The following is a 23,158-nucleotide window of genomic DNA, read 5'->3' as shown; positions in this document are numbered from 1 at the left end:
TCCCTGATGCAGTTTTGCAAAATAAGCAGCCAATTGGTTTGCAACGCAACATTCAGGTGATGAAAGGGTAAAACGTACTAGAAACAGGCTCAATACCCACTGACTCCAGTGGATTTATACTTGTTTACTTTGGATTTCAGTTCGACACCATGTCCTAAGCTTGTGTAACTCCAACAGGGAAAAGATGACATTCACCAACACAGTCTTATTTTCAGATGCGAAAGGAATTAATGTATAGCTCTCTGCCCTATCTATGCAGGCAGGGCTGTCTTTCCCCAGCTTCATCAGTGCTGTGCTACATTCCTGCCTGACAGTCTATATCTCCAAGAGCTGGCAAGAAAACAAGAATTTCATTTGCAAAGGCTTGTCCCACAGTATGTGGGATATCAACATACCTCCAAGCTCAAGTTTTTCATGGAAGTAAGCTGACATTTTCCAATGTAAAACCTTTTCCCTCCAAAATCCTTCTACAGCTGCTCTAATATCAGCTTCTAGGTTATCACATGGACCAAAATCTCTTTTCAAAGGCGGATTCTTTCCTTCCTTCCATTTCTGAAACTGTACTGTACAAACAATACAGCACAAACAAAAAAAAATCAAACAGCACAAAAGGAAATTACCTTCTGCATTGCACTCTGGCAGGCCATCAAACCCTAACATCAAGTTGCCCTCGTCATCATACTGTGCATAGGTGCCTGGAGGACAGGTTGGGGGTGGTTTCTCAGTGGGCGGTTCAGTTGTGGTTGGTTCAGGAGTGGTGGTGGTAGTCGTAGTAGTTGTTGTAGTAGTAGTAGTTGTTGTTGTGGTAGTTGTTGGGGGTATTGTTGTAGTAGTAGTAGTTGAGGGGGTGGTTGTTTTCTTAATCATTTCAAGACCAATCAGAGGTTTCCCTCCAAGGCTTATTATTGGTTTATCTTGCGCACTTGCTACAGGTTTACTAAATCTGCCATGACCAAACAAAGGTAATCCATCGGGACTCACCATCGGGGCACCTTTTTCATCTAGGAGAGAAGAATAAAACCAAAACAAATCTTATCATTAATCAATTTCAGGCTTACAGCATGGTATTTAACAATAGTAGATTCCACAAGGGCACTGAGAGTGTGGTCGCAGCCTCCTGTAACTAAGCTGACAGAGAAGGAGGTTGTTATCTTGGAAAGATCCATGTCTAGCGAAGTTGGAAAAGGTTCAGAAGAACCTCAGATAAACCACAAGGATGTTCACTTTTATCAGCAGTTTGGTAAACATTTATTGGGAAGATTGCAGGGAGATTTCACTTCAGAGTCACAGCGTGCAGCCTTCATTGAATCTAAATTAATCTCTTGATTGTTGATGAAAGGTATGATTAATCCATACTCTGCTTGCTAATGGTAAACATGTGCAAGTAAAAACTGGGAGGAGCTGGTAAGATGCTGTCACTGCAGAGAAACATATGCGCCAAGTTCTGGATATGGCAAGTATTTATGGTAATCAGCTTAACTGCAGGAACTGAATTTGCATTCAAGAGATCTATTTAGATGGACTGATATGCAACCAGCAGTGTTTTTACAGATCACATGTGTGATTTTTTTATTATTTGTGGTCAATTTCAGAAATAAAATTGCATATTTATAGTTGATACAGTGCTGTTGGTAGGTAATAATTATCTCTACATATAGAGAGATATACACAAGGGTCAATCCTTATTTTAGCTCCCTCCTGCAGTCCGTTCTCACGTTGATACAACTGAAATGGACTTTGGTGAATCTTGCTGCCTATGTGTGCAAGAGTCAGGTCCCACAACGCGTTGACTGCCCACTGGCAACCTGAGGTACAGCAACCCAAATAGCTTGCACGGCACTTGGGCATGCCTGGAGCATTCAACAGCTCAGAGGACTGGGCCCCAAGCAAGAAATATCCCCTCCATAAGACAAACATTGCAGGATGCCTTCTCCAGCCTCTGGGTGCTTCAGGACACAAACGTCTCAGCAGCTTCTGCAAGAGCTAAATACTTTGCTACTCACTCTCCCGCTCTCACTAGGAGTCCCGCTCTCCATTTTGATTACCATTTCTAGCTATACTTCCTGATTACACGTCCTATGACCAGCAAAAAAATATGTGAATAAAAGGTAAGAGGAGTTGCTAGTGCAAAGATTTTGCTCTGGCATTATTATAATCCAAAAGCAAATCCATAGCCAATATATGCTCCTGGAGCTCAGGTCTTCTTCCTCTGCAACTTTCTTTTCTGAAAACAGGCCACCTGCTGAGCCTAAGAGTCAAAATCAGCAGTGCGAGCAATCTGAACAGTAGACGAAGGCAAATCTACACTACGTAGACTACTCATCATGATTCTGAGTAGCTTGCTTTGTTTATATTCAGCTGCATTGTTGAGATCTGCTCCAAAGGGCAACTAAATTAACTGGGAATTATTTTCATCACTACTACTTGCTTTTATGAAAATGTCAAAAATGTTTTTGTTATAGAGATGCACCAGCACCCAGCACAAGGCCTGTATTGTAGTTAAGAATTGTGAAGGGAAACACAGGGAAACAATGGCCCGGATTGTTCATCTTTCCCATGTTGGCTGAAAATCGCTAATGCCTCAAGGATAATCACTCTTTGCAACCATCAGAGAGAGAATAATGAAGAGCTAAAGATTTGGTCAGGGCAAGCCCTAGGATGACATTTGTTTTGCTCCCTGCCCCTAAGATCAAATCTACTGTGGTACCGTACAAATACAAATAAAGACTACATTTACTGAAAATAAGTCCTTTTTTTCTATTGAAAAAAAGTAACACAATTGATCATTGAAAGGGCAGTGACATTTTCCAGGAATTTCTAATTCTGAGTAAGAATGGAATGATTTTAAAAAAAACATGATCAAGAAATGATGAGCTGAAGTCCTAAGAGTCATTAAAAATAACGGTATCCCCCTGAAGAATTTTATTTTCAAGGAATATCACTAGAGCCAAGAGAGGAATGAACGGTGGGGAATGAGTTGTAGAACTCCTTGCCTTCAGAAGTTGAACTTGAGAACAAGAATTTAACAAGAGGCATTAAATTTTATATGCTTACTAAGAATATTGTAATTTGGAAATAACTGATCATCAGAGCAACATTGAAAGGGACACTGGTCAGAAGAAAATCCAAATAATGGAGACCAAGATGGGATTTAAGGGAAAAACAGGGTACCCTACGGCTACCTAGCACAGCGATCTTACATATCCCTAGAGCCTCTTGTGCTAGGACAGCCTGTCAGTCAGCCACGATGTCAGGGCAGGTCCAGCACTGCGTAAGCTCCTGGCTCTACCATTTGCTGAGAGGAGGGAGCACATTTAAGAATTCAGACATTGTCACTGGCAGAGGGCTGGGCTCATTCTTCCCCCAGCAAACCTAGAAGGCTCTTAGGAAACTGCAACAAAGGGAGGTTGTAGCATGCAGCAGATACAGCAAACAGTCCTTGAAATACTTCCACCTCCTGGAACGAGTCAGTTCGAAGGCCCAGCTCCATGAATTACTTTCAGGCTTGCCCTTTGCTCCTGCAAAAGCATGAGCGCAGCTTTGTGCTCGGTGGCTGCAGGGCAGCTCCTGCCATCACAGCTGCCAGTGCAGCCCATTATTCCTGGCAGACTAGCTGCACCTTGACATCCAAAAGTCCTGGAGAAGTGTGGAGACACCAGGTCTGAACTACGGCAATGCAAGCACTATGCGGTTAACGTAGTGCAGTTAAACCAGGATGCGGCACATAACTTTTCAAACACTGGCCACCTGTGCAGCACAGGTGCAGTCTGTCCTTGCTCCTCTAAAGGTTCCCAGCATGCACCCATTTTCTAGCATCCCCCAGAGAGAAATATGGGAAACATGCAGAGTGGTCCCATGCCATGTGGCATAAGGATGCATCTGTGTAATCCTCCCTCTTATGGACTGGAACTGTACCCCCCACACCTACTCCCACTGCTCATCAGGATCTGTTACCATGCACACAAAACCATTGATTTTTTTCTTTAAGAAGGAAGCCACTACTTACCAACAATTGTACGTCCATCCCCTCCTAACTTCACTCGTAGAGGGTTTCCTTGGGAATCTTGGAGGTATTTTCCTTCAACATTTAACACTAGCCCTCGGTCAAGATCTACAATCTAAAAGCAATAGATAAACTCAAATTTAGCTAACATGAGAGAATGTGAAATGAAATTTCACAGCAACAGAAATCCTGGGGAAATATAGATTTTAAGTGTGATGTTCAGGAATAGCTACAACACCTACAGAGCAACTTTTAAACGTGAGTCACTAATTGGCTTAGGAATCTCTGAAAAATCACTGCGTAAGAAGGCAAATCACCAGGAACTAGGCTCCAGAGTTGCACAAGAACTGTATTCATGTCACCTACTATAGGAATCATGAGCAACGTAACAACTCTGTTTTCTTGGTCTACACAACTCCTAAGCTGGATTCTTGTAATACTGGTTTGAATATGAGCCTGAGTCCTTTTGAAAATGGGATTTAAGTCTATCAGTCAGAAAAAAGAAAAATTAAACTAGCCCATTTAGATTAAAACAGCAGTGAAAACAAAGTAACTAAGATTTTAACTGGAGCAGAAGACTGAGGAAAAGCCTCTGTCTCATAAATCAAACCTGTTTGAGAGCTCGGATTGAATTCAAGGTGGTAACTGCAGTTAAAATCCAGTTCCCACTCTACTTCAACCCAAAATAGCTGAACTGGATGCTGTTTTAACCAGAGTTAACATACGCTATGCCATAAAATAGAAAAACACAAAATGTGTTAAGTGTTGAGAGGACACTGGGAAGAAGACATAGTAGCAGTTTCAAGTTGGCACGAAGGACTTATATTTGACATTAGGAAAAACTCTGTAGCATGAGGAGAGTAAATCACAAGAGCAGATTGCCTGCTGTTGCGCAGGTCTGGCAGCATCCACCTCTGGAGGTCTCCGAGCCACAGCTGATGACATAGATGAAGATACAGACTGTCTTGTCTTACAGGATATTTGTCTTGCTTGGAGCAATGCCTTCCTCTCCAACCTCTACCACCCTGGGTAGGGAGAGAGGCCCTATGCCCCCCAGGGACCCTTTCAGCCCTCTTTCTGGAGCCTATTTAAATGGTTTTGGACATGCTTTTCAAAATCCCTCCCTTGAATATGCTGTCCTTTATGCACCTTTTAATGTTTCTCTACTGCAAGCTAGTAAATTAAAGTGTCCACAAAATGTCTTTACACAGCTCCGTTTATTTGTATCATGTAGTGTTTTACCATGCGAGTAGCTCCATCGACTTCAGTAAGGCTGGTCACAGTCTCATCCTGCTCAATGTTTGGACAAATGTGTAGGAAACATCAATTCCTTCCCTACATTGGCTGGTTATGAACTGATTAGGAAGGATTTTAAAAGATAAGATCTGGGCATTTAGGCACCCAGTAGGGTTTTCCCAGTAATGGTACCTGAACTCTTCTGAAAATATCACTAGGAACATATCTGTATGAACTACAAAACATTTAAAGATATCACCTTGAGGCCTGTCAATCCAGGGAACTTATTCTGAAATGTGACAAGATGGACATTTAAAGCATCAAGACACCTGTGGAGTAACTTTACATTTCTACGTTCCTGTTCATGAGTTTCTCCCGGGGACGTCAGTCTGGAATATGCATTCCACGATAACTATCCCAGCCAGTTTCCACCCATATTGTATGGCAGAAAAGTCCTGAGTAACTTGGGAGCACAAGTCCCATTGATTCTGAGGAAAAACACTTCACTAAATCTATCGGACTAATGCTAGAGTTGAAAATTCAAGCCATTATGCTTTAAATCAGCCATTTAAAATGTCCAAAGAATGAAGTGCTGTATTTGTCACTAGATTTAAATGGAACAGTGGAAACTGGAACACTAAGTGTAATCTCATTTTACACCTTCTTTGACTGAGGGCACTTTTGTCTCTTTTCATAAAGAACAGGTAAGTAAAATAAAAGGCCAAAGCATCTTGAATTTGCAGAGAAGGTCACCCTACCCACTTTGTTCCTTGAGGGCCATTGATTATTCTCTGTCCACTTGGTTTTCCATTATTACCAGGCAGTATTTTTCCATTTCCATTCTTTGTTGTAAGATTTGGCCTGCCATTATAACCTGAAATAGAGAAGAAAACACACTATTCTAAAAAAGGCTGTACATATGACAAATCACATTTTAAAACACAAAGAAACGCAATAACTCTTATGAATGGATTGTTAAATACAAGTCCCATGGAGGTATTTTACTTGTACTGGCTACAAAATGATGGCCATTAGTGATTTTTAACTTTGCGTAACACTTGCAAATAATTCAGCGTTTTGTCATCATGAAGTTTCTCAGAATTTGTGTTCAATATTCAAACATTAAACCCAACATATTATGTCATTGCTGAATCTCACTATGCATAAACGGCCAGATTCACCAGTATGCTTGGGCTGCCACGCACCGCAGTGAAGATGGAAACACGGCCTCCCTGGCTCTACTCAGATTGTCCACAGGACTACTTTATGTCACCCATACAGTGCAAAGCAGCCATGGTGAGTCCGGTTTGGAGACTATGAGGAACAGGAAACTGACGTTTAAAATTGAAAACAAAAATTATTAAAGTAGCAAACGTATTTAAATGGCTCCCAACATCATAACATTCCGGTGCCTTTTTCTGCAACATCCAATAGATAAGAAATCAGCTCCTATGCTAGAAAGTAGATATGCAAAACTCTCTGCCCAAGCCAGCTCTTCTAAAGACACCAGCACATAACGATCACCAGCTGTTGTCTCATCTCACATCACATTAAAATAAAGATCAAGCTCAATCTTAGATGAATTTCTGATGACAGAAGACAATTATCCAGTACGGATTTCAGGATTTTCAGTGCTAACTTGGTGATTAGTTCAGACTTCTCAAAAAACTTGTAAACTGATTTAGACCACCCTCAGCAAATCCAGGTTTGCCACCATGTCAGTTAACAGGAGATCTACTTCAGACTCAAGAAACATAGGCCAAATCCTTTGTTTCCACAAACATTTAAGCAGCAGAAAGGGGAAAATGTGATTGGAAGAGTCAAATAAGCCTGAATCTCCTCTTAGACTGTCCTCTCCACCATAGTAAATTGGAAGAAGCACCAGTTTCTATGAGTCTTCTTACTGATGCGGACCTAAATGAGAGCAGAAAAAGCCTGCACAGCACTCAGTAAATCAGGCATTTCACTTCTGCTTAGAGTAACTGTTATGACACTCTTGTATCTGTGCAACCAACACAAGAGTCTGAAATGATTTATTATGAAGAGGTTAAAACACTTGTGTTTTGTCTCTACCATGTTTATCCGGTATCTTCAATTCCGCTGGGATTTTGAATAAAACAGAGCAGCATTTCTAGGCACTATGTCTACCATCAATATTTAAGCATTTGCGGAGTGGGATGAGGAAAAAAAATGTCATTAAAAAGAACAACTTTCTTACCCTATCCTTATACAAACCTGTAGTGATGAACTGAAAGGAGAGGTGGTGGGAATTACCCCCACAGGGTTTTTTTTTTCCCCTCTAAAGGGAAAGGCTCTCTTTCTCTAACTGAAAAACAAGGCCCACCTCACATAGCTACACAGAAACACATTCAGCTCAGAGATGGAAAAGTAGTGGCACAGAGCTGCAGGCCCTCAAACTCAGAAAGGGCAGTTACTGCCACATCTTAGCTCACAGACTTGCCACCAGCAAATATATATGAAATGAATACATATGAAATAAACACTCCTTGGCTATTAACTACCCAATTCCATGGCTCATGGCACCTTTTCCAAAAATGAAGGGCAAGATTTTTAGAGGGATGAAGGACCTCAGTCTTCAGGGAGGAGGAACTGCCTACATCATTTCCATGCCATTGGTCAATGGAGTTCTGGGGACTTTGCCACGCCTGAAAGTCAGACATTACATTTAAACTTTCTGCCATAAATCCCATCCTCCATGATATTATTTAAGGTCCACTTCCGCTTGAAAGTTCTGCAAGAACTCTACACAACACCCAGTCTGACTAAAGCTAGTGCACAGCAAATAAAATAATCCAGTTGTATTTTTCACTGTATAGCAGTGAGATCACATTAAACAAGACATTCTTATCTACATACAGCATAATAGCATATACATTTAGCATATACATATATACATATAGCACTTACTAAAACACTTAGGCAACTCAATACAATTCTTGAATGTCCATGCACTAGAGGGAGAAAAAAAACATTCCTAGCTCTGGCAAAGCCACTGAGACTGTCTGGGATCACCTTAGTTGACAGAGAGAATCAGTATGTGACGCACCTCTACTGTAGGACCTGCAGTTCCACTATCCTCAGTCAGCAGATATTCTGCCAGAAAGCAAGCCTCTAACCTTTGGGAGCCATAAAGGTATCAGAAGGCCTGACTGTGATGTGAACGATCCTCACCAGGAATATGCAACCCTGAGGTGTCTATCCACTTTATCCACTCTACTTAGAAATAAGAGGAAAGTGCTTTAAAATTAGTTAAAGAAAATATTGCATGCCAGTACAGCGTAAGGAAATATCTTATTGCCTGGGGATGGGCAAGGCAGGACCACATAATCTGCTAAAGCCTTTTCAATAATCCATATAAGGAAGAACAATATACCTGAAAGGTAGTCATATTCAGAGTATAAATGTTCTTTCAATGCATATTCAGAGAAGTCATTACTCAATAAGGAACACAGCCCTCTTTCCATTATAGTCCCTAACTCTGTCATCTGATCTACTCAAATAGAACGCCTGAGGTTTAGAGAACTCTATGGGACATGGGATCCTGTGCAAGTCATGCTGCAGGATCCTGTGCAGATTAGACTGCAGGACACCACGGGTCCGGGGCACTGCTTACACATTACCCATTACTTTGCTTACACATTACCCTCAAGAAGTGGGCTCCCTAGGACCACCAAAATTAAAGCTAATATATTATAATAAATAACTTAAACTGCACTCTGAGGGAGGACTTTCCTTTTCATCTAGTGGCTGACATTAGAAAAACTCAGTATAATGAGATTACCGAAACAAAGACAACGTACCTTGCCTATAAGAAGGTCTAACAAACTGCCGTTGGGAAGGGCTCCGTAATCTGGAGTTTAAAAGTCTCTGGCGAGGGGACAAAGTAGAAGAAGAAATTGTTGGAGAAATAGCGTGAGCGGTTGTAGATGTAGAAGAACGTGGCCAAACAAAGCTTGGTTTAGACAGGGTATGTTTGTTAGGGGGGTGAGGAACCCGTGATGCTATAGCAGAGCTGCCTGGTGATTCAGGAGAAGATATTTTTAATGTTGGAGTTTTTTCCTTCTCTTCCTCTTCAGATCTTACTTTGTGAGGTAGAATAGTGTCCATTGATTTCCTTCTATTGCTAGTAGTGTCATCATATGTGTTTTTGCTACCTCTAGAAACAGAAGGTGACCATTTTGCTGCCAAAGATGATGTGGATTTCTCCTCTGATTCTTTCTGATCATACTCACTATAATAATCATCCTCTTCACTAGAACCTGAGTGATGAGATTTAGATGAAGAAGAGGAAGGAACTTTTTGAGGAAGTTCAAGTTTGGATATTTTTGATGGCAAGAGGCCATATGTTTTCTCTGTTCGGGGCACTGTTTTTGTAGCAACCCTTGAACGAGTAGGTAATGAAGGATGAGTTTGTCTCAAAGAAGGGGATGACAACTTTGGATTATATTGGTTGTCCTTTACCGCATCAGTGGCAGAACTGGAATCTGGCTGAGTAAGTTTTGATTTGTAGGAAGGTGCCTGAGAACCTGGCTGCTGTTGCTTTGATAGAGACAAACCTGAGCTTCCCTGAGAGAAAGAGGCAGGTAACCCCCTAGAAGTGGAGACCTCTTTAGGAGATACAGAACGGGTGCTTGCTCTGTCATTATCTTCTACATCTGCATCCTCATTTTCCTGCAACTCTTCATTACTCTGGGATGAGACAGGAGATGGGAGACGCCGGCCCCTAGAACGAAGTAAAGAAGGGCTAGTTTGCGCTCTCTGTGGAGGCTCTGAGCGGGAGCTCTTCTGCGATGGAAGATGAGAGGGCAATGTCTTTTTCGGCAAAGATAAACTTGACTTTGACTGAGCAAGGGTTTCTTTTACCTCTCGATGGTCCTGCTCCTCAGGCTTATGTTTGGAAAGGGGAGAATGCTTTTCTGGAGCAGCTGCTCTACTTAGATGTTCTTCTGAGTCAGAGTGGGGAGACTTTTCACCGTGTGGGTCTCTGAGGTGAGAATCAGAATCGACCTGAGGATTTCTGTTCTTAGAATAGATTGCTGAAGAAGACTGCCTAGAAGTGGATATAGAGGGATTGTGCGCAATGGCTGGAGATAATGATTTTTCATCTGGTGATCCCTCCCTAAAATTCTTATCATCATCCTTTCCATCAGATTTGGCACTGGTGAAGGAGCGAGAGTGAGGTGAGGTGTAACCAGAAACAGCAGACCTCGATGAGACCGCTACGGCAGCTAATTTCGAATCTTTCCACATGCGAGAACTGGAGGCTGAGGGAAGCCTTGTTTGCTGTGACCTAGAAGTGGACTGTTCTGCTCTGCTCTCTGCTTCTTCACTGTCATATTCATTATAACTATCACGACCAAGATCATTATTTTTGGCAGGCAGAGCATGGGAAGAGGTTTTAGGAGAAGGAATATTAGTGTTGCTTTGCCTTAGTTGCTTTGTTTCATGATCCGTGTACTTAGGAACAGAAGAGGCAGAAGAGCGTTGCGTTGAGGATGGTAACAGTGCTGGTGGCTCATGTTTACCTGGGCTTGTCTGTTCTGACCCCTCTGATGCATGAGTTTGAATAAGGGTCCTCCCGGAAGCAAGGACAGGGTGGATTGGCCGACTAGGAGGCAAAGGTCTAACAAAGCTCCTCTGATCTTGGGCTTTTGGTGGCATTGTTGGAGCTTCACGGGAGGAATCGTGATCGTCTGTCACTTCAGTGGATTGGAGATCAGGTTCCAGCTCGTCTGTCTTTCTAGAAGGTAACTGAGACTTACTCAGGACCCCTCCCCCAGTCAAGAGTTTATTCTTATATTCAGAAAGAAGACTCTTTTTATCACTAACACTAGGTGAATGAACAGACGAATGCTTAGAAGGAAGCGATGGCTGGATTTTCAAAGAAACAGTTGAAGATTGAGAAGGAGATGAATTGGCATTTCCAGATTTTTTAGCCTTTGAATTATCTTGAATATTCGTTTGTTGCTGAGCAATTGAATCCTCATAATCAGCTGGAAAAAAAAAGATAATCTTTATTCATAACAACAAAAGAAGCACAAAAATTGACCAAGAAGAGAAAACAGTGAGGTAGCAAGAACCACCTTACATATGAGAATACGGGACAATAACTGTTTCTGTATTGACTAGCTTTCATGGAATTATTATAACTTGCATAAAATAGAGCAATTAAAATAAAACATCTGAAGGTAGGGGCTGCAGCGCCGTATCAGTGGAACCAAATCCCTAGCAGAGCTCAGTCATGTTGACGGCTTGATGCTACATTATCCCATCTGAGGATGGGGCCCCCATTTTTAGTCACCTCAGTAAATTTTCTGTCCTCACAACAGCATCTTTTTTGCAAGAAGTAAGAGCAAGGAGTCTGAATAAAGTCTAAGAGAAGTAGGTGACTAACCTTGAAGAGTGGAAGTGGCCATGAATAGTGTAACTAAAGAAACAAAACATGGTTTTCTTTGGACTTTGAGGAACACAGAGCGCACACAACATTTTCATGCAGCACACCATGAAATAAGGTAGGACAATGCTTTATTTAAAATGTTGAAATATCCATTAAATGTTCTTTTAATTGTCAGAGTGATGAATGCTTACCTACAAGCATCTCTTTGGACAATGTAGTCAGGAAGAGCTATCAGAAATAGTGTTAAGGAAGCAAAGTTGCACTGGTTAGACGGAGCACAGAGGAAGCTAAGAAAAGTCAGTAAGAATGAACATAACTGGGACCAAGGCAAGACTGGACAAACAAGGCCATGATGCTTACCTGCTGGGATAGCAACACTGAAGGCTTTAGACTGAGGACCTTGTCCCCTCCTGTTTGCTGCACGAATTTTGAAAATATAGCGCTCTCCGGACTGCAGACCATCTATCATGGCTGACGTTGTAGCTCCAGAGTAGGTGATGGACTTTGCTCCAAATGGCTTGAGAGCCGGGGCGTATGAAAGAATGTATTCTGAAATGATTTGGCAGACGGTTGGAAGGAGGAAACTGAAAACAGTCCTGTTTCCAGCGGACAGACTGTATGGGTAGGATGAATTAGAACGTGCATTACTAAAATTAATACACTAGCAATGCACGTCAAGTCAACAGCTGGAGTGTAAAGACATAATATATATATATTGATAAGTTGAATAAACATTTGCTCATTTTAATTGACAAAAGCATACCATGTCAATGAGCTAAAGACTGAGACCTTAGCTATACCTTTCTAGTAATACATAGGCAACAGTCCCCATCAGCGTGAATAGTCACCACCAAGAGCCCCGACGATGGCCGTGCTTTCCAGACAGAAGGTGTGGGGGGACATGAGAAAGTTACAGCACCAGATATCAGGCAGTTTGGCTTGCTGCATTGGTAGACCACTTTTTGTTTCTGTACGCCAACTAATTAGGGAAAAAACGAGTCTTCTGAAAATATAAACTGTCCTAAATCAAAAATAATGTAGGAAACCTAGAAGAGAAAATGTATCAAAGACAGTAAAAATTTATGAACATCGCCAAGAAAATACAAATTGTCCTACTCATTTCATAAATACAGTCTGAAAGATGGTACAAACACCAAGTAGGGTGGATTACTATAGTAAGACTATCCATGTTATTATGACTGTTGGAGCGTGAACAGATTTTAGATTACCCAGGGAAATAAAAGTTTTGAACCTACTGATTGATTAGTTACAAAGATATTTACAATCAACAACACACAATCCAGAGAAAATTCTTCCAAAATATCACTTGCTCCAAAGATAGATAGTGCACAATTGTGTTCCTGACTGTAACTATGTCCACAGCAAACAAGAATGTTAAAGATATTTCTTTCCCACAGAAACTATTTGGAAGAAGCTCAAAATGGCATATTCACATAATTAACTTTCAAGACATCAGTATTAAAATCAGGTGGCATTTTCAACAGAGCATGACATAGTTCTAATTACACTATACTTTAAGACTCCAGTCATGCAAAGGCAGCTCTGCCAGCCCACTCTAGTAAGACTTTACCAGCTCTTATGGTCCATATACTCATTCCTCAGCTGTGCTGGAACCTGAGGGACATCCCCATAAAAACACCAAAGCATTTACTTTACACTGCAAAGTAAATTTCCCTGCAATCAAATATAAATATTTCCAGCTTAGCCTTTGTTTACAGGGGTTTCTGGATTGGGTTTTCAGTTGTAAACTACCGACCAGTAGGTAAAATTCATGCTTTGATGATTTGAGGTCCTTCCCTAAAAAGTACTTCCACCAGGAAATAATGGCACTGCATATTATCAAAGGGTAACAATAACACATTTGTCCAACAAAATTAAAATCTTCACTGTCAGACAAGCTGTGCTTATTAACTATATCGGGGGCATGCACCACTGCACAGAAAGCAAGGCAAGGCCTTGTTGCTACTTAAGATGCTCACCCTGCTCTGACATTTCAGCTTAGGACTACAGTGGTACCTATTAGCTTTCTATATTGAGGGAAGTTTCACCTTTATCAAAATAACTGTAAGCATAAAGAGGAGTCTTTCCATTATACTCTCAAAGGGATGTATCTTAGAGCATAGGTAAGATTTTAGTGATGTGCAGGCTTCCTTTTCTTTCGAACCTTCTGCAAGAGGCACTGCCATTAGCCACAAACAGGATTTTGAAAATAAATTCCAAGGGCTGCCATTTTCCTCTCTCTGAACAAAGAAAACTCTAGAACACAATAACAACATTAAAAAACAGGAAAATTATATTTCTTCTGAAAACCAGCCTGTATTCATTGCATTAAGAAATAAGCTAAGTGTAAGTCATCAAAACCAAGATGAAGAGTCACCAATTTTTTAACATGCAAATGCATTTACAGATCAGTAAGAAAAACCTAAAGTATCAGAAGGCATGCTGAGTTCTATTTTCTGTTTTGTATTTTTATTTTAAGATATAATGGCTATTCAGGATGGATATATGATGGGTACACTGGAGTAATTTTTATTTGCACAGGCTCTGGTGTTTTAATTCTGGCAGCTTTCAAATGGCTACCAGAGGGCAATTTAAGGGCAGGTTTGAAAAACAAATGGACAAAAAGGCAAAAATTCCTGATTACCACGTGTTATCAAATCTGACCATGAAGTGCTAATTCAGTGGTTTCATTTAGCCAGTATAAATATCATTCATGCCATTTATTTGGTTTAAAAATAAGACCTCTCCTGTTATACTTTATACTCAAAAAACCCCACAACAATATATTAGACACATATAAATGTTCAACCTTTGAATACCAAGTCTCTTTAAAATGATTGCTCTAGATGAATCATCTAAAAAACAACAGAAAAAATATGGACAAAGAGTTACAGATTGCTCAAAATTAGGAGCAGACTTTAAATTTCAGATAATGTCCCTGAATGACCCTACTTTAAGAAACAGTAATTCTTGGACCCAATTGCAGCTCCATTGAAGCAACTGGCAAAACTTCTACTGACTTCAAAGAGGAAAAAATTCCATCACCACCCTGACAAATACATAATACGGGTCTTTTATGCTGACACGGCACACTTCCCCCTTTACACCAATGGTCTTTTTTATCCTGAGATCCTACAGCGCTGATGAGGCACCTCCGGAAATTTGTGTGATCCAAGAACACAATCCTATCAATCGCAGGAGAATGGGAGCAATTAAACAACCTGCCTATTCATTTTTGGAAGGAAAAAGGAAAAAAAAAAGTCATGGAAGATTTTTCTAAATCCTGCGTAAGTAATCTGCTGTGGACAAATTAGCAAGATGGCTATACATGGTAGTGCTACAGTACATGGGGCTTATATGTGAAAAGTGTTGAAATCACTACTTGTATTTGTTTCTTAAGAGGCTTTCATTCTGTGATAAATTAGAAATCTGACAAAACAGAAACCTATTCACTTGCCTAGCACCTACCCAACTTTTCCTAACTTACTTCTTCGCCTAACTTTCATAAATCCTTTGTGAAACTTCCTTCTCGAGCTCCACTTCAACCTGCTAATTAACGGAAGGAGAGGGTAAGTACGCATGTGTGATATTCCAGGAAGCTCTGTGGCCCCCTAGGCACAAGGTGGTGGCTTCCCAACAGCACAGTGGAGAAGCTGAAGCTGGGCTGGAAACAAGAAACATCTTGGTCCAGTGTAAGTCTAACAACAAAGTCATGGCTTAGTCAGTAATGACGTGCGGACAAACCCCAGCTCGTTCCAGCTTGCTGCAGAGTGACAGTCTGGTTTCAAGATCAGCTCCCTGTGAGGGTTAAAAACTGACAGTGATAACTTACCTTTGACTTTTCCTTCACTTTCCGGAAGAGCATCCCAGGATGCTGCGACAGAGGTGGGTTTGCCTTTTAAGGGCCAAACATCCAAATTTTCAGGTGCACTGGCAGGAGCTGTGAAACAGCCACACGCAGAAGAGGCAATTAAGAAATGCTTACTCACGTGGCACATACTTCTCGCTTCTTCTCATTGCAGAACTTTCTATATGACCATTTAAAAAATAAAAACTGAAGTATACAAATGGCTCAGGTCCACGTGTGCCTATATCAGATCTCTGTACAAGGTCCCCATCGTGAAATTTTACTCTACGCTTTTGGGGACAGGCTGACTGGACAAGACTGCTACTGTGGCTTAGCTGAGTGGAAAGCTGCTGTAGTTTGGTTGTTACGGACCACTTCTCTTCACCACTTCTTGAGTCTTCTCAGTGGCAGAGGCACAATTTAGAAATTACCAGTATTTAGCCCCAGAAACACCCATACCGATCTCTCACTTGCTCTAACCCTACCACAACAGCAGCCCTGGATGTGCTAGAGGGCAACAGGCAGAAGCACTGAAGCTGTTTTTGTTTTTCTGCTTATCCTGACGGTGCCTCAAGCCAGTCCTATTTTGCAGCTTAAATCCTCAGAACTCGTATCACACCAAAGATCTGTTTAATACATACCCGCTTCCGGGGTCCGCTGGTAAACAGATACGCTCCATTTGCCTTCCTTTTCTCCTTCCAGGATTTGGACGGCAAATTCATACATGGTATCTGGCATCAGATTCTCCACTAGCGCCCGTCGGTGAGACACTTGCTTGTAATCCCACCTTGCTGATTCCCCCTTTTCCCGATAGCGAACATTATATTGCCTGGGATTAGAAACACAGGAGGTAAAAAGTCACACCTCAGAAATAACATTAGTAGAATCAGACAGAGGGCAGGTTGTTTTTGCCTTGGCTAACCTGCTGCAGAGGGAGCAGGGAACAGCAATAAGTGAAGCCTGTGGTACTTACTTTGCCAGGATAACTGATCTTTAAAAACAAAAACAGAAAACCCCTCAAAAGTGCCCAAACTGGCAGTGGCCATGTCAGAATTCACTCTTGGGAAGGGCAGGTGCTGTTTGTCCTGCTCTCCTCGGTGGGAACACTACGCTGGATGGCCCTGTAACGCCATGGTGGTAAAAGGGAATCGCCTCAGTGACGGCTGGCCACAGGACGGAGCAACCAGCAAGCGCCCCTCTGCAGCCAGCCCCACGAGCTGCAGTCCTCCCAGGGAGCTGGGACTGCAGGCACCACATTTCTGCCTAGTCCCCATCCAAGAGCTGTTAACCTCTGCAGAGGTAACCTAGCCTGCTGTGTATTTAGTCTCCCTTGTATACATAGACCTCCAGCTTTTCAGAGAAAGGTTATCTTTTCCCTGCATAGTACATGAGCAGTGCACAGCGATCCCAGATGCCTCCTGGGGGCTCTGGAAACTACCCAAATGCAAGCAGTGAAATACCACCACCACCACCACCACACCACCAAGTGCCTGTGCCTTTTAAGCAAACATTCATGTATTCTTCTAATTGAGTCTGACTGCATTCACCCTGCAGGACTGACCGCTCTTTCCAGCTTCTTACTGAAAACGCCCCCTCCCCTTCAGGGAGAAGCCACAGTTCCCTCCTAATCAAGCCAGGGTGTCCTGGGAGGCTCTATGCCGCCATCGTAACAGCAGCGTGGTGAGGAACATGGCTAGGGAGTGCAGAGCCCCCTCGCGCTTGGTTTCCCCCTGCTCCCAGAGCAGTGCCGGCAGCTTGGATCTCACTCGCCTCCCAGAAAATAACTTCCACAATGAAGCTAAGTGTCTAAAACTGCCATTACCCCTTCTGTGTCCCTCAGGGTGTCTCAGTCCAGGGTTAGACAGCCCTTCACTATTCCCAGGCTAAGCCATGCATTGCACTGCATTCAGATTTTTGGCACTTTCCATCCCTTTCCTCTGTTTATTTGGGTCTCCGCTTGCTGGGGCGTGCTTCTGTGAGCCAAGTGCTCCCATCCACCCTGGCCATGACATGCTCTGCCACGGCACATCTGCACTGGGGGCTTCTGGAGGCCAGTGGATGATGGGGACATTCATTGGGTCTCTCATGTCCCAGAGCATTTCCTCCTGGAGCCACAGGAGGGTCATCTCACAGCTGTCGTCTGTTCTGACAATCCAACCCAACACCTCACCTCTACTCTTCTGAGGCCTATGCCTTGTCCCCTGCCCCTTCTTTCCCCCCACACAAATGAAGATTTGAACTTCCTGTAGTGTGGTGCAGTGACAGCCATATACCAGTCACGTGAATAGCAAAAATATCCCTGATTGGTGCTGACAACTTTTTGGAAGGGATCTAAAAGCCTGTGGTCTAGCATTTACACAGACCTCTAAATACCAAAGACCAGGGTGAGGTTCAGGGGGGTGAAGAGGGTAAGCCGCCCCACATCTACCCACATCAGGTTTCTAACAGCTTCTCAGAAGCACCCGCAACCTGCCACTGTTACAGAAAGGGTCATGCAAAATTCCTATCTTTTATTATGTCCTCGGCTAAATCATTCCCATAACCAACTATTATTAAATAAAAGCAAACTAATGAGTAGTCAGTTAGAAGCAGTTCACCTTTGGTATGTGTTCAGAGAAGAAAGCACAGGGCTAATTACCTATTTGCTGCAACCCTCTTCTGTTTTTCATACAGTGGGTCCGTCCAAGCGACGAGCACAGATTGAGAGGACATAACTCGAACATTAATGTCTTGTGCCACCTCCACCTCTTCCTCTTCTGAAACAACAAAGTAAAATAGCAAGTCAATAACAAGAATATTGGAGATCTCAGTAAAACAGCAACTGTCTTCCACTGATGTTTTAAAAGGCACACAGCACAGATGCATAACAAAGACTATAGTAGTGGAAAACCAAGTACACTGATTACAGATAGTACCCCATGGCAACATCATTTTTTCTGTTGGGTATCTGCTTGTAAGACCAGAGTACTAACATATTGCACAGTCTTTAAAAACTCTTATCAATTCCAAAACTGCTACTTATAGCAAATACGTTAATAACATACTCACATGACTCATCTCTGGCAAATCCACTACTAGAGCTGCCTGGAGGGCAGATATTTTGCCTCATAAATAATTTTGAGATTTCTAATTTTGGCTTCATTTTGAAAGGGGGGTAAGACTAGAAACTGACCACTTCAAATGTGTTGTGTGAATTTAGCTTTTAAGTTTGTATGGTATATAGAGCAAACAAAAAAATTTAAAGCTCTAAAAGAAAAAAAATCATTAAAGTGGGCCATTTTGACATCTTTGGCACATATTTTTACAAAACTTTAAACTGAAGTTATGCTAATTTGATTTTCTGAAGTATTTTGATGAAACTCCATTTTCTATCTGTTTATTCAAGTTTTTTCCAGTCTGCTCTAGGGACTACTCTGTGAAGGAGATTTATTACTCTTCCTATTAATGTGAGAGTGACCATTCCCAAATATCCAAAGGCACAGGATACACAAATGCAACGTCCCAGTCCAAATCTTACAGAAGAATAATATTAGAAAAATGATGATGCCTCAGGAAAGGGATCAGTAAGCTCTGGAGTATGCAGCACCAGGACACCACCATTTTATGTACTGGAGAAGGGCTACATAAGCTGCAGCGTTTAGTATTTGTCACATAGCTGTTCTACTGTTTTCTGTAGGTTTGGGGATAAGGGAAAGCATTCCCTTCTGATTCAAAGCAGAAATCCCTGTGACTTGTACTGGAGCAGGCACAAGGTATAAACTTTGCTCTAGTTTCAGCTCAAATAAAAGTTCAAGCTATAGAGCCTGTGTCTTCCCTTTCATAGTCCATAGTATGCTCTCACAGTACACTTCATTGGCATCAAGTTAGCACTTGTTTGCTTTTTCTCTATCTATTTTTTCCATGGTATTTCTAAGTTTGGTTATACTAAATGAAAATACAGGTATTTTCCATCTCAGTCAAGATATGTGAAACACACTTTCGCACTGTAACGTTCTCACTGTAATGGGACGGGGTGAGAAGATGGCCCAGAAAGGGAGATGACTAAGGGTCACTGATCCTTTTAACCACAGCTACAGTATACAATACTTTTTTTCCAAAGCAAGTGACAACTTTTGCTGTCCAGGCTTAGCCTCATGCATATCAACCCCCCAGAAGATGGGGCAGAGACCTGACAACAAGGCACACGGTTCTGGAGACCCTGGCGTTGATCCTGACTGAGCCCTCTCCTACGGTCACTGCAGTGCATTAGGTTTGCCAATAGGAGGGGAGAAAAACAACAACAAAACACAACAAACAACCATGTTGCAGAGTTGTATAATTTTATTAAGTCCTGCTTGAGTTAGAGCAGCAATCGAAGACATCCAGCAGGCTCTGTGGCCCACAGAGAAAAATCTAGCAGGTCTTGCCCAGAGAATTTAGTCTAAAATCACAAAGTTAGCTCTGTGACGTGATGGCAGAGGTGAAAGAAACATACCTGTGACTCTCTTTTTAGTTAAAGATGACCTATAGACAGGTTGACTCCGTCCTTGGGAGTTCCTTGATGGCAGTGAAACCACATGAACTGATTCAGAGGCTGTACATATGAGAAAAAAAAAAAAAGGCTTTCCTGTAACTTTTTCACAGTGAAAAAATTATTTCTTTCAGGTAAAATTCTGCTTTATTCCCTTCTGAGACACAAAAGGAGAAGCTTCCCTGAAAAGTAAGTAAGTAATTTAAACTCACAGCATCTGTCGCAGAGATTTCAATTTGCACGTAGTAAGAACAATAAACCTGGTATTTTAGAAGCAGAAAAGTAAATTATTAACATGAAAAAACATTACAGGAGTCCAACATTCTAGGTTCGAGTTTCTCTCCTGACAATTTCTTAATTTATTTAAAAACCACTTGTTCTCCTTCTTGAAAAAAAAGTAGCATAAAAGCAATGAAAACAAGAAGTAGATGCTTAAAACCATATTACATAGTATTTCTCATCAAGATTAAGTACCTTACTGAACTCTAAGTCTCTGATAAGATCCCTGGACAGGCACTCCAACTCTGCACAACAGTAGTTTGCGCTGAGCATAAAATGGTGGGGGGGAGCTTCTTGCACACATACATGTCTCGACCCAGCCACCTCCACAGTGGGGTCCAGCCGGCCCCTTTAGGAACCAAGGAGGAGACAGCAGCTGAGCAGGACACCCTGGAGTCTGTCTCCTGGCACACAGTAACACGACAACAGCATCTCAGTGTCTGTACCACTCCAGGCCCATTCAGTTTTATGTCCAAAGACTCCCTTTATAGCTATTATCCAACGCACAGTGCATAGCACCTGGGGACAGCTGCTGCCTGAAGAAACACAGAGTGCAAGCTCCAGGAAAAGAAGCAAAAAATAGAAACAAGGCCACCATGGAGAGGCTCAGACCACTGCGGGTACTGGATTTCCAACACAAAATTTGCACAGATGTGGAAGGACTGGTGGCCACAGTGAGCCTATTTCCAGAGATGGTGGTGGCACAGAAAGATGAAAAAGTGAAGGAATACTAGAGAAGGGATGAGAAATGAGTAAGAGGTTTGTGTTAGGAAAGGGTATGCAACCATGGAATAACTGATAAAGGTGGCTGAGGAGTTCTCTCTCCTCTTGGGCAAATCGAGATAAAGATTCTTCTTATACAAAACCCAGAAAGCAGAAGAGGAAATAGATATTTACATGTTAAGCCAGGAATTCTGGCGGCCATGTGTAATTTTGGAATCATCATCAGTTTTGCAATCGAAGACCAGACCATCTGTGGGATGGGCTTCCAGTTTATATGAGAGATTTTGGGGGAAATAGGTTTAATCTTAAGTAAATGCATCCAAACAGCAAAGAAGAAGTTGAAGCTTCTAGGAAGAAGATCAAAATAACACTTATGAGCACACACCTATCACCCAGCGCAGGCTGGAGGAACTTAGGCAGCTAGACAGAGACAGGGCAGCCACTACACCAACATGTGGGGATGACATAAACAGTGCAGAGGGAAGTGCTCAGCCTCTAGGGAGTTAGCTGCAGTTAGCTTTAAATAAATGTCATCTAGGGCTCAAGTGCAAATCGTCACAGCATGGTAGAAGGATGGGAAACATAGAAGAGGCCAACTTGAATAACTCGGGAGCAACCTGGACCTCAGAAAGGAATTAGAAAGAACATGGACATCTGAATGCAATGCTTGAGTACAGAGTCCATGAAACTGTTTTACTGGCAAAGGTAGATACCTTCAATTACATTAATATTTTTTTCTCCGACCCGAAACAACTTATGGACATAGAGCCTAAGAATAGAACAAGAAGCAAAGGATTTAAGAAGGATCCCACTGTGTGCCAGGAGAATCTGACCTACGCCTCTTTTTCTCTGGTCATCTCCTTGTTATTAATATGAATAACATGCACACGGTCTCTCTCTAATGCAGAATCAAGTTCTGCTACACTTTTTGCCCTTGTCATCATATTTTTCCATTAGGAATATATTGCACTATGCAACAAGAGCAAGCATCTTCAATTATACGGGGGAAGCAATTTTGATGGCTACAATAACATGTGATCTATGATCACCAAGCAGCAACAGGAGATTAGAGATGTGCTTTTCGCTTGGAAAATATCCTTGTGAGATACTGTACATGAAACAAAAGATACAGAACCAATTGATTGGCTGATGGGCAAGGGCAGCCTGGCATCAGCTGAACTACGTGGTATCAAGGAAATTTGGCTTACCTAGCTTTCTCGCCTCCTGGTTTTGTCGCTCTTGCAGCAGTGGAGCATAGCTCATCCTTCGGCTGCTTTCTCCATACCCACGGAGGTAACCTTGTGATCTGCTGCGTGGACCCCTGAAGCCTGCTCCATAAGGTGGCCTCCATCGAAATGATAACCTGCCATCTGGGGACTGGGTACGTGGTCTCAGAGGCCTGTTTGGCATGTCCTTCTCTTCAGAAAAAAAAAAAAAAGCAAAAAACCACACAAAATCCATCATGATTATTATGAAGCATGTGGCATGTATGGCAGTCCACATAAGTCTGTTACAAGCTCATCTATAAAATAACATAAGAATAAAAAGCATAATTTTATAGCTTTTTAATTTTGCTAAAAACTCCAACTCCAATAAACAAGTTTTCCAAATGGGACATGCAACGCTCAACAGTGTCTTTTCCCGGGCAGACTGGTGCAAGACACTCAAAGTGAAAACATACCATAATACAAGGATGCCTGCCAGAAACTGTAGATGTCTTGCAGCTTTCCTGTTTCATCTTTTCCCTTTTTCTTAATCCCCTTTCCATAGTTCAGGCATACCAGTACATTACTTTTTTGGCAAGTGCTAAAGGTCGCTGTAAAATGAAGGACAGAACCACTCCACTATTTTTAAACTTCCATTTAGAAAACCATCTACATTAAAAGCAGGTTCTCGTCTCCTAAACCCATCACTAATGGTTCTGCTCACCAACAGCCTCATGTTTAACAGGCCTGTTCTGCACATGCTTCAACTCCTGACTTTTAAAGCTCAGAATCACAAGCTCCCATTATACAATCCCTTGAGCATCTAGTACTGCAACAGGTACCTTACACAGGTCATTTGTTTTTACATTTGGTGGCAAATTAGCAGCTCTCTTTTAAGAAGCAAGACTGATGCAAG

General features: G+C 42.0%; 1 protein-coding gene across 3 annotated transcripts in view; it reads right to left on the bottom strand.

Moving 5' to 3' along the window:
• FNDC1 (fibronectin type III domain containing 1) overlaps positions 1-23,158 on the bottom strand; it is an 81,646-nt gene that overhangs the window by 28,770 nt on the left and 29,718 nt on the right. For 2 of the 3 annotated variants that reach the window (XM_068938828.1, XM_068938829.1), the window contains exons 2-11: positions 22,246-22,455; positions 20,000-20,098; positions 18,164-18,281; positions 16,167-16,354; positions 15,511-15,618; positions 12,018-12,206; positions 9,061-11,253; positions 5,998-6,113; positions 4,007-4,118; positions 621-1,001 (exon numbers count right to left, since the gene is read on the bottom strand). In XM_068938828.1, the coding sequence (XP_068794929.1) occupies positions 621-1,001; positions 4,007-4,118; positions 5,998-6,113; positions 9,061-11,253; positions 12,018-12,206; positions 15,511-15,618; positions 16,167-16,354; positions 18,164-18,281; positions 20,000-20,098; positions 22,246-22,455 (3,714 nt within the window). Of the gene's footprint in view, positions 1-620; positions 1,002-4,006; positions 4,119-5,997; positions 6,114-9,060; positions 11,254-12,017; positions 12,272-15,510; positions 15,619-16,166; positions 16,355-18,163; positions 18,282-19,999; positions 20,099-22,245; positions 22,456-23,158 lie in introns of all 3 variants that reach the window. The other variant, XM_068938830.1, reaches the window with a different exon arrangement.

This window comes from Struthio camelus, chromosome 3 (assembly GCF_040807025.1).
Source record: "Struthio camelus isolate bStrCam1 chromosome 3, bStrCam1.hap1, whole genome shotgun sequence".
NCBI classification, from domain to species: domain Eukaryota; kingdom Metazoa; phylum Chordata; class Aves; order Struthioniformes; family Struthionidae; genus Struthio; species Struthio camelus.
The sequence above is the reverse complement of the archived record's forward strand: the minus strand, read 5'-3'. Positions and strand labels throughout refer to the sequence as shown.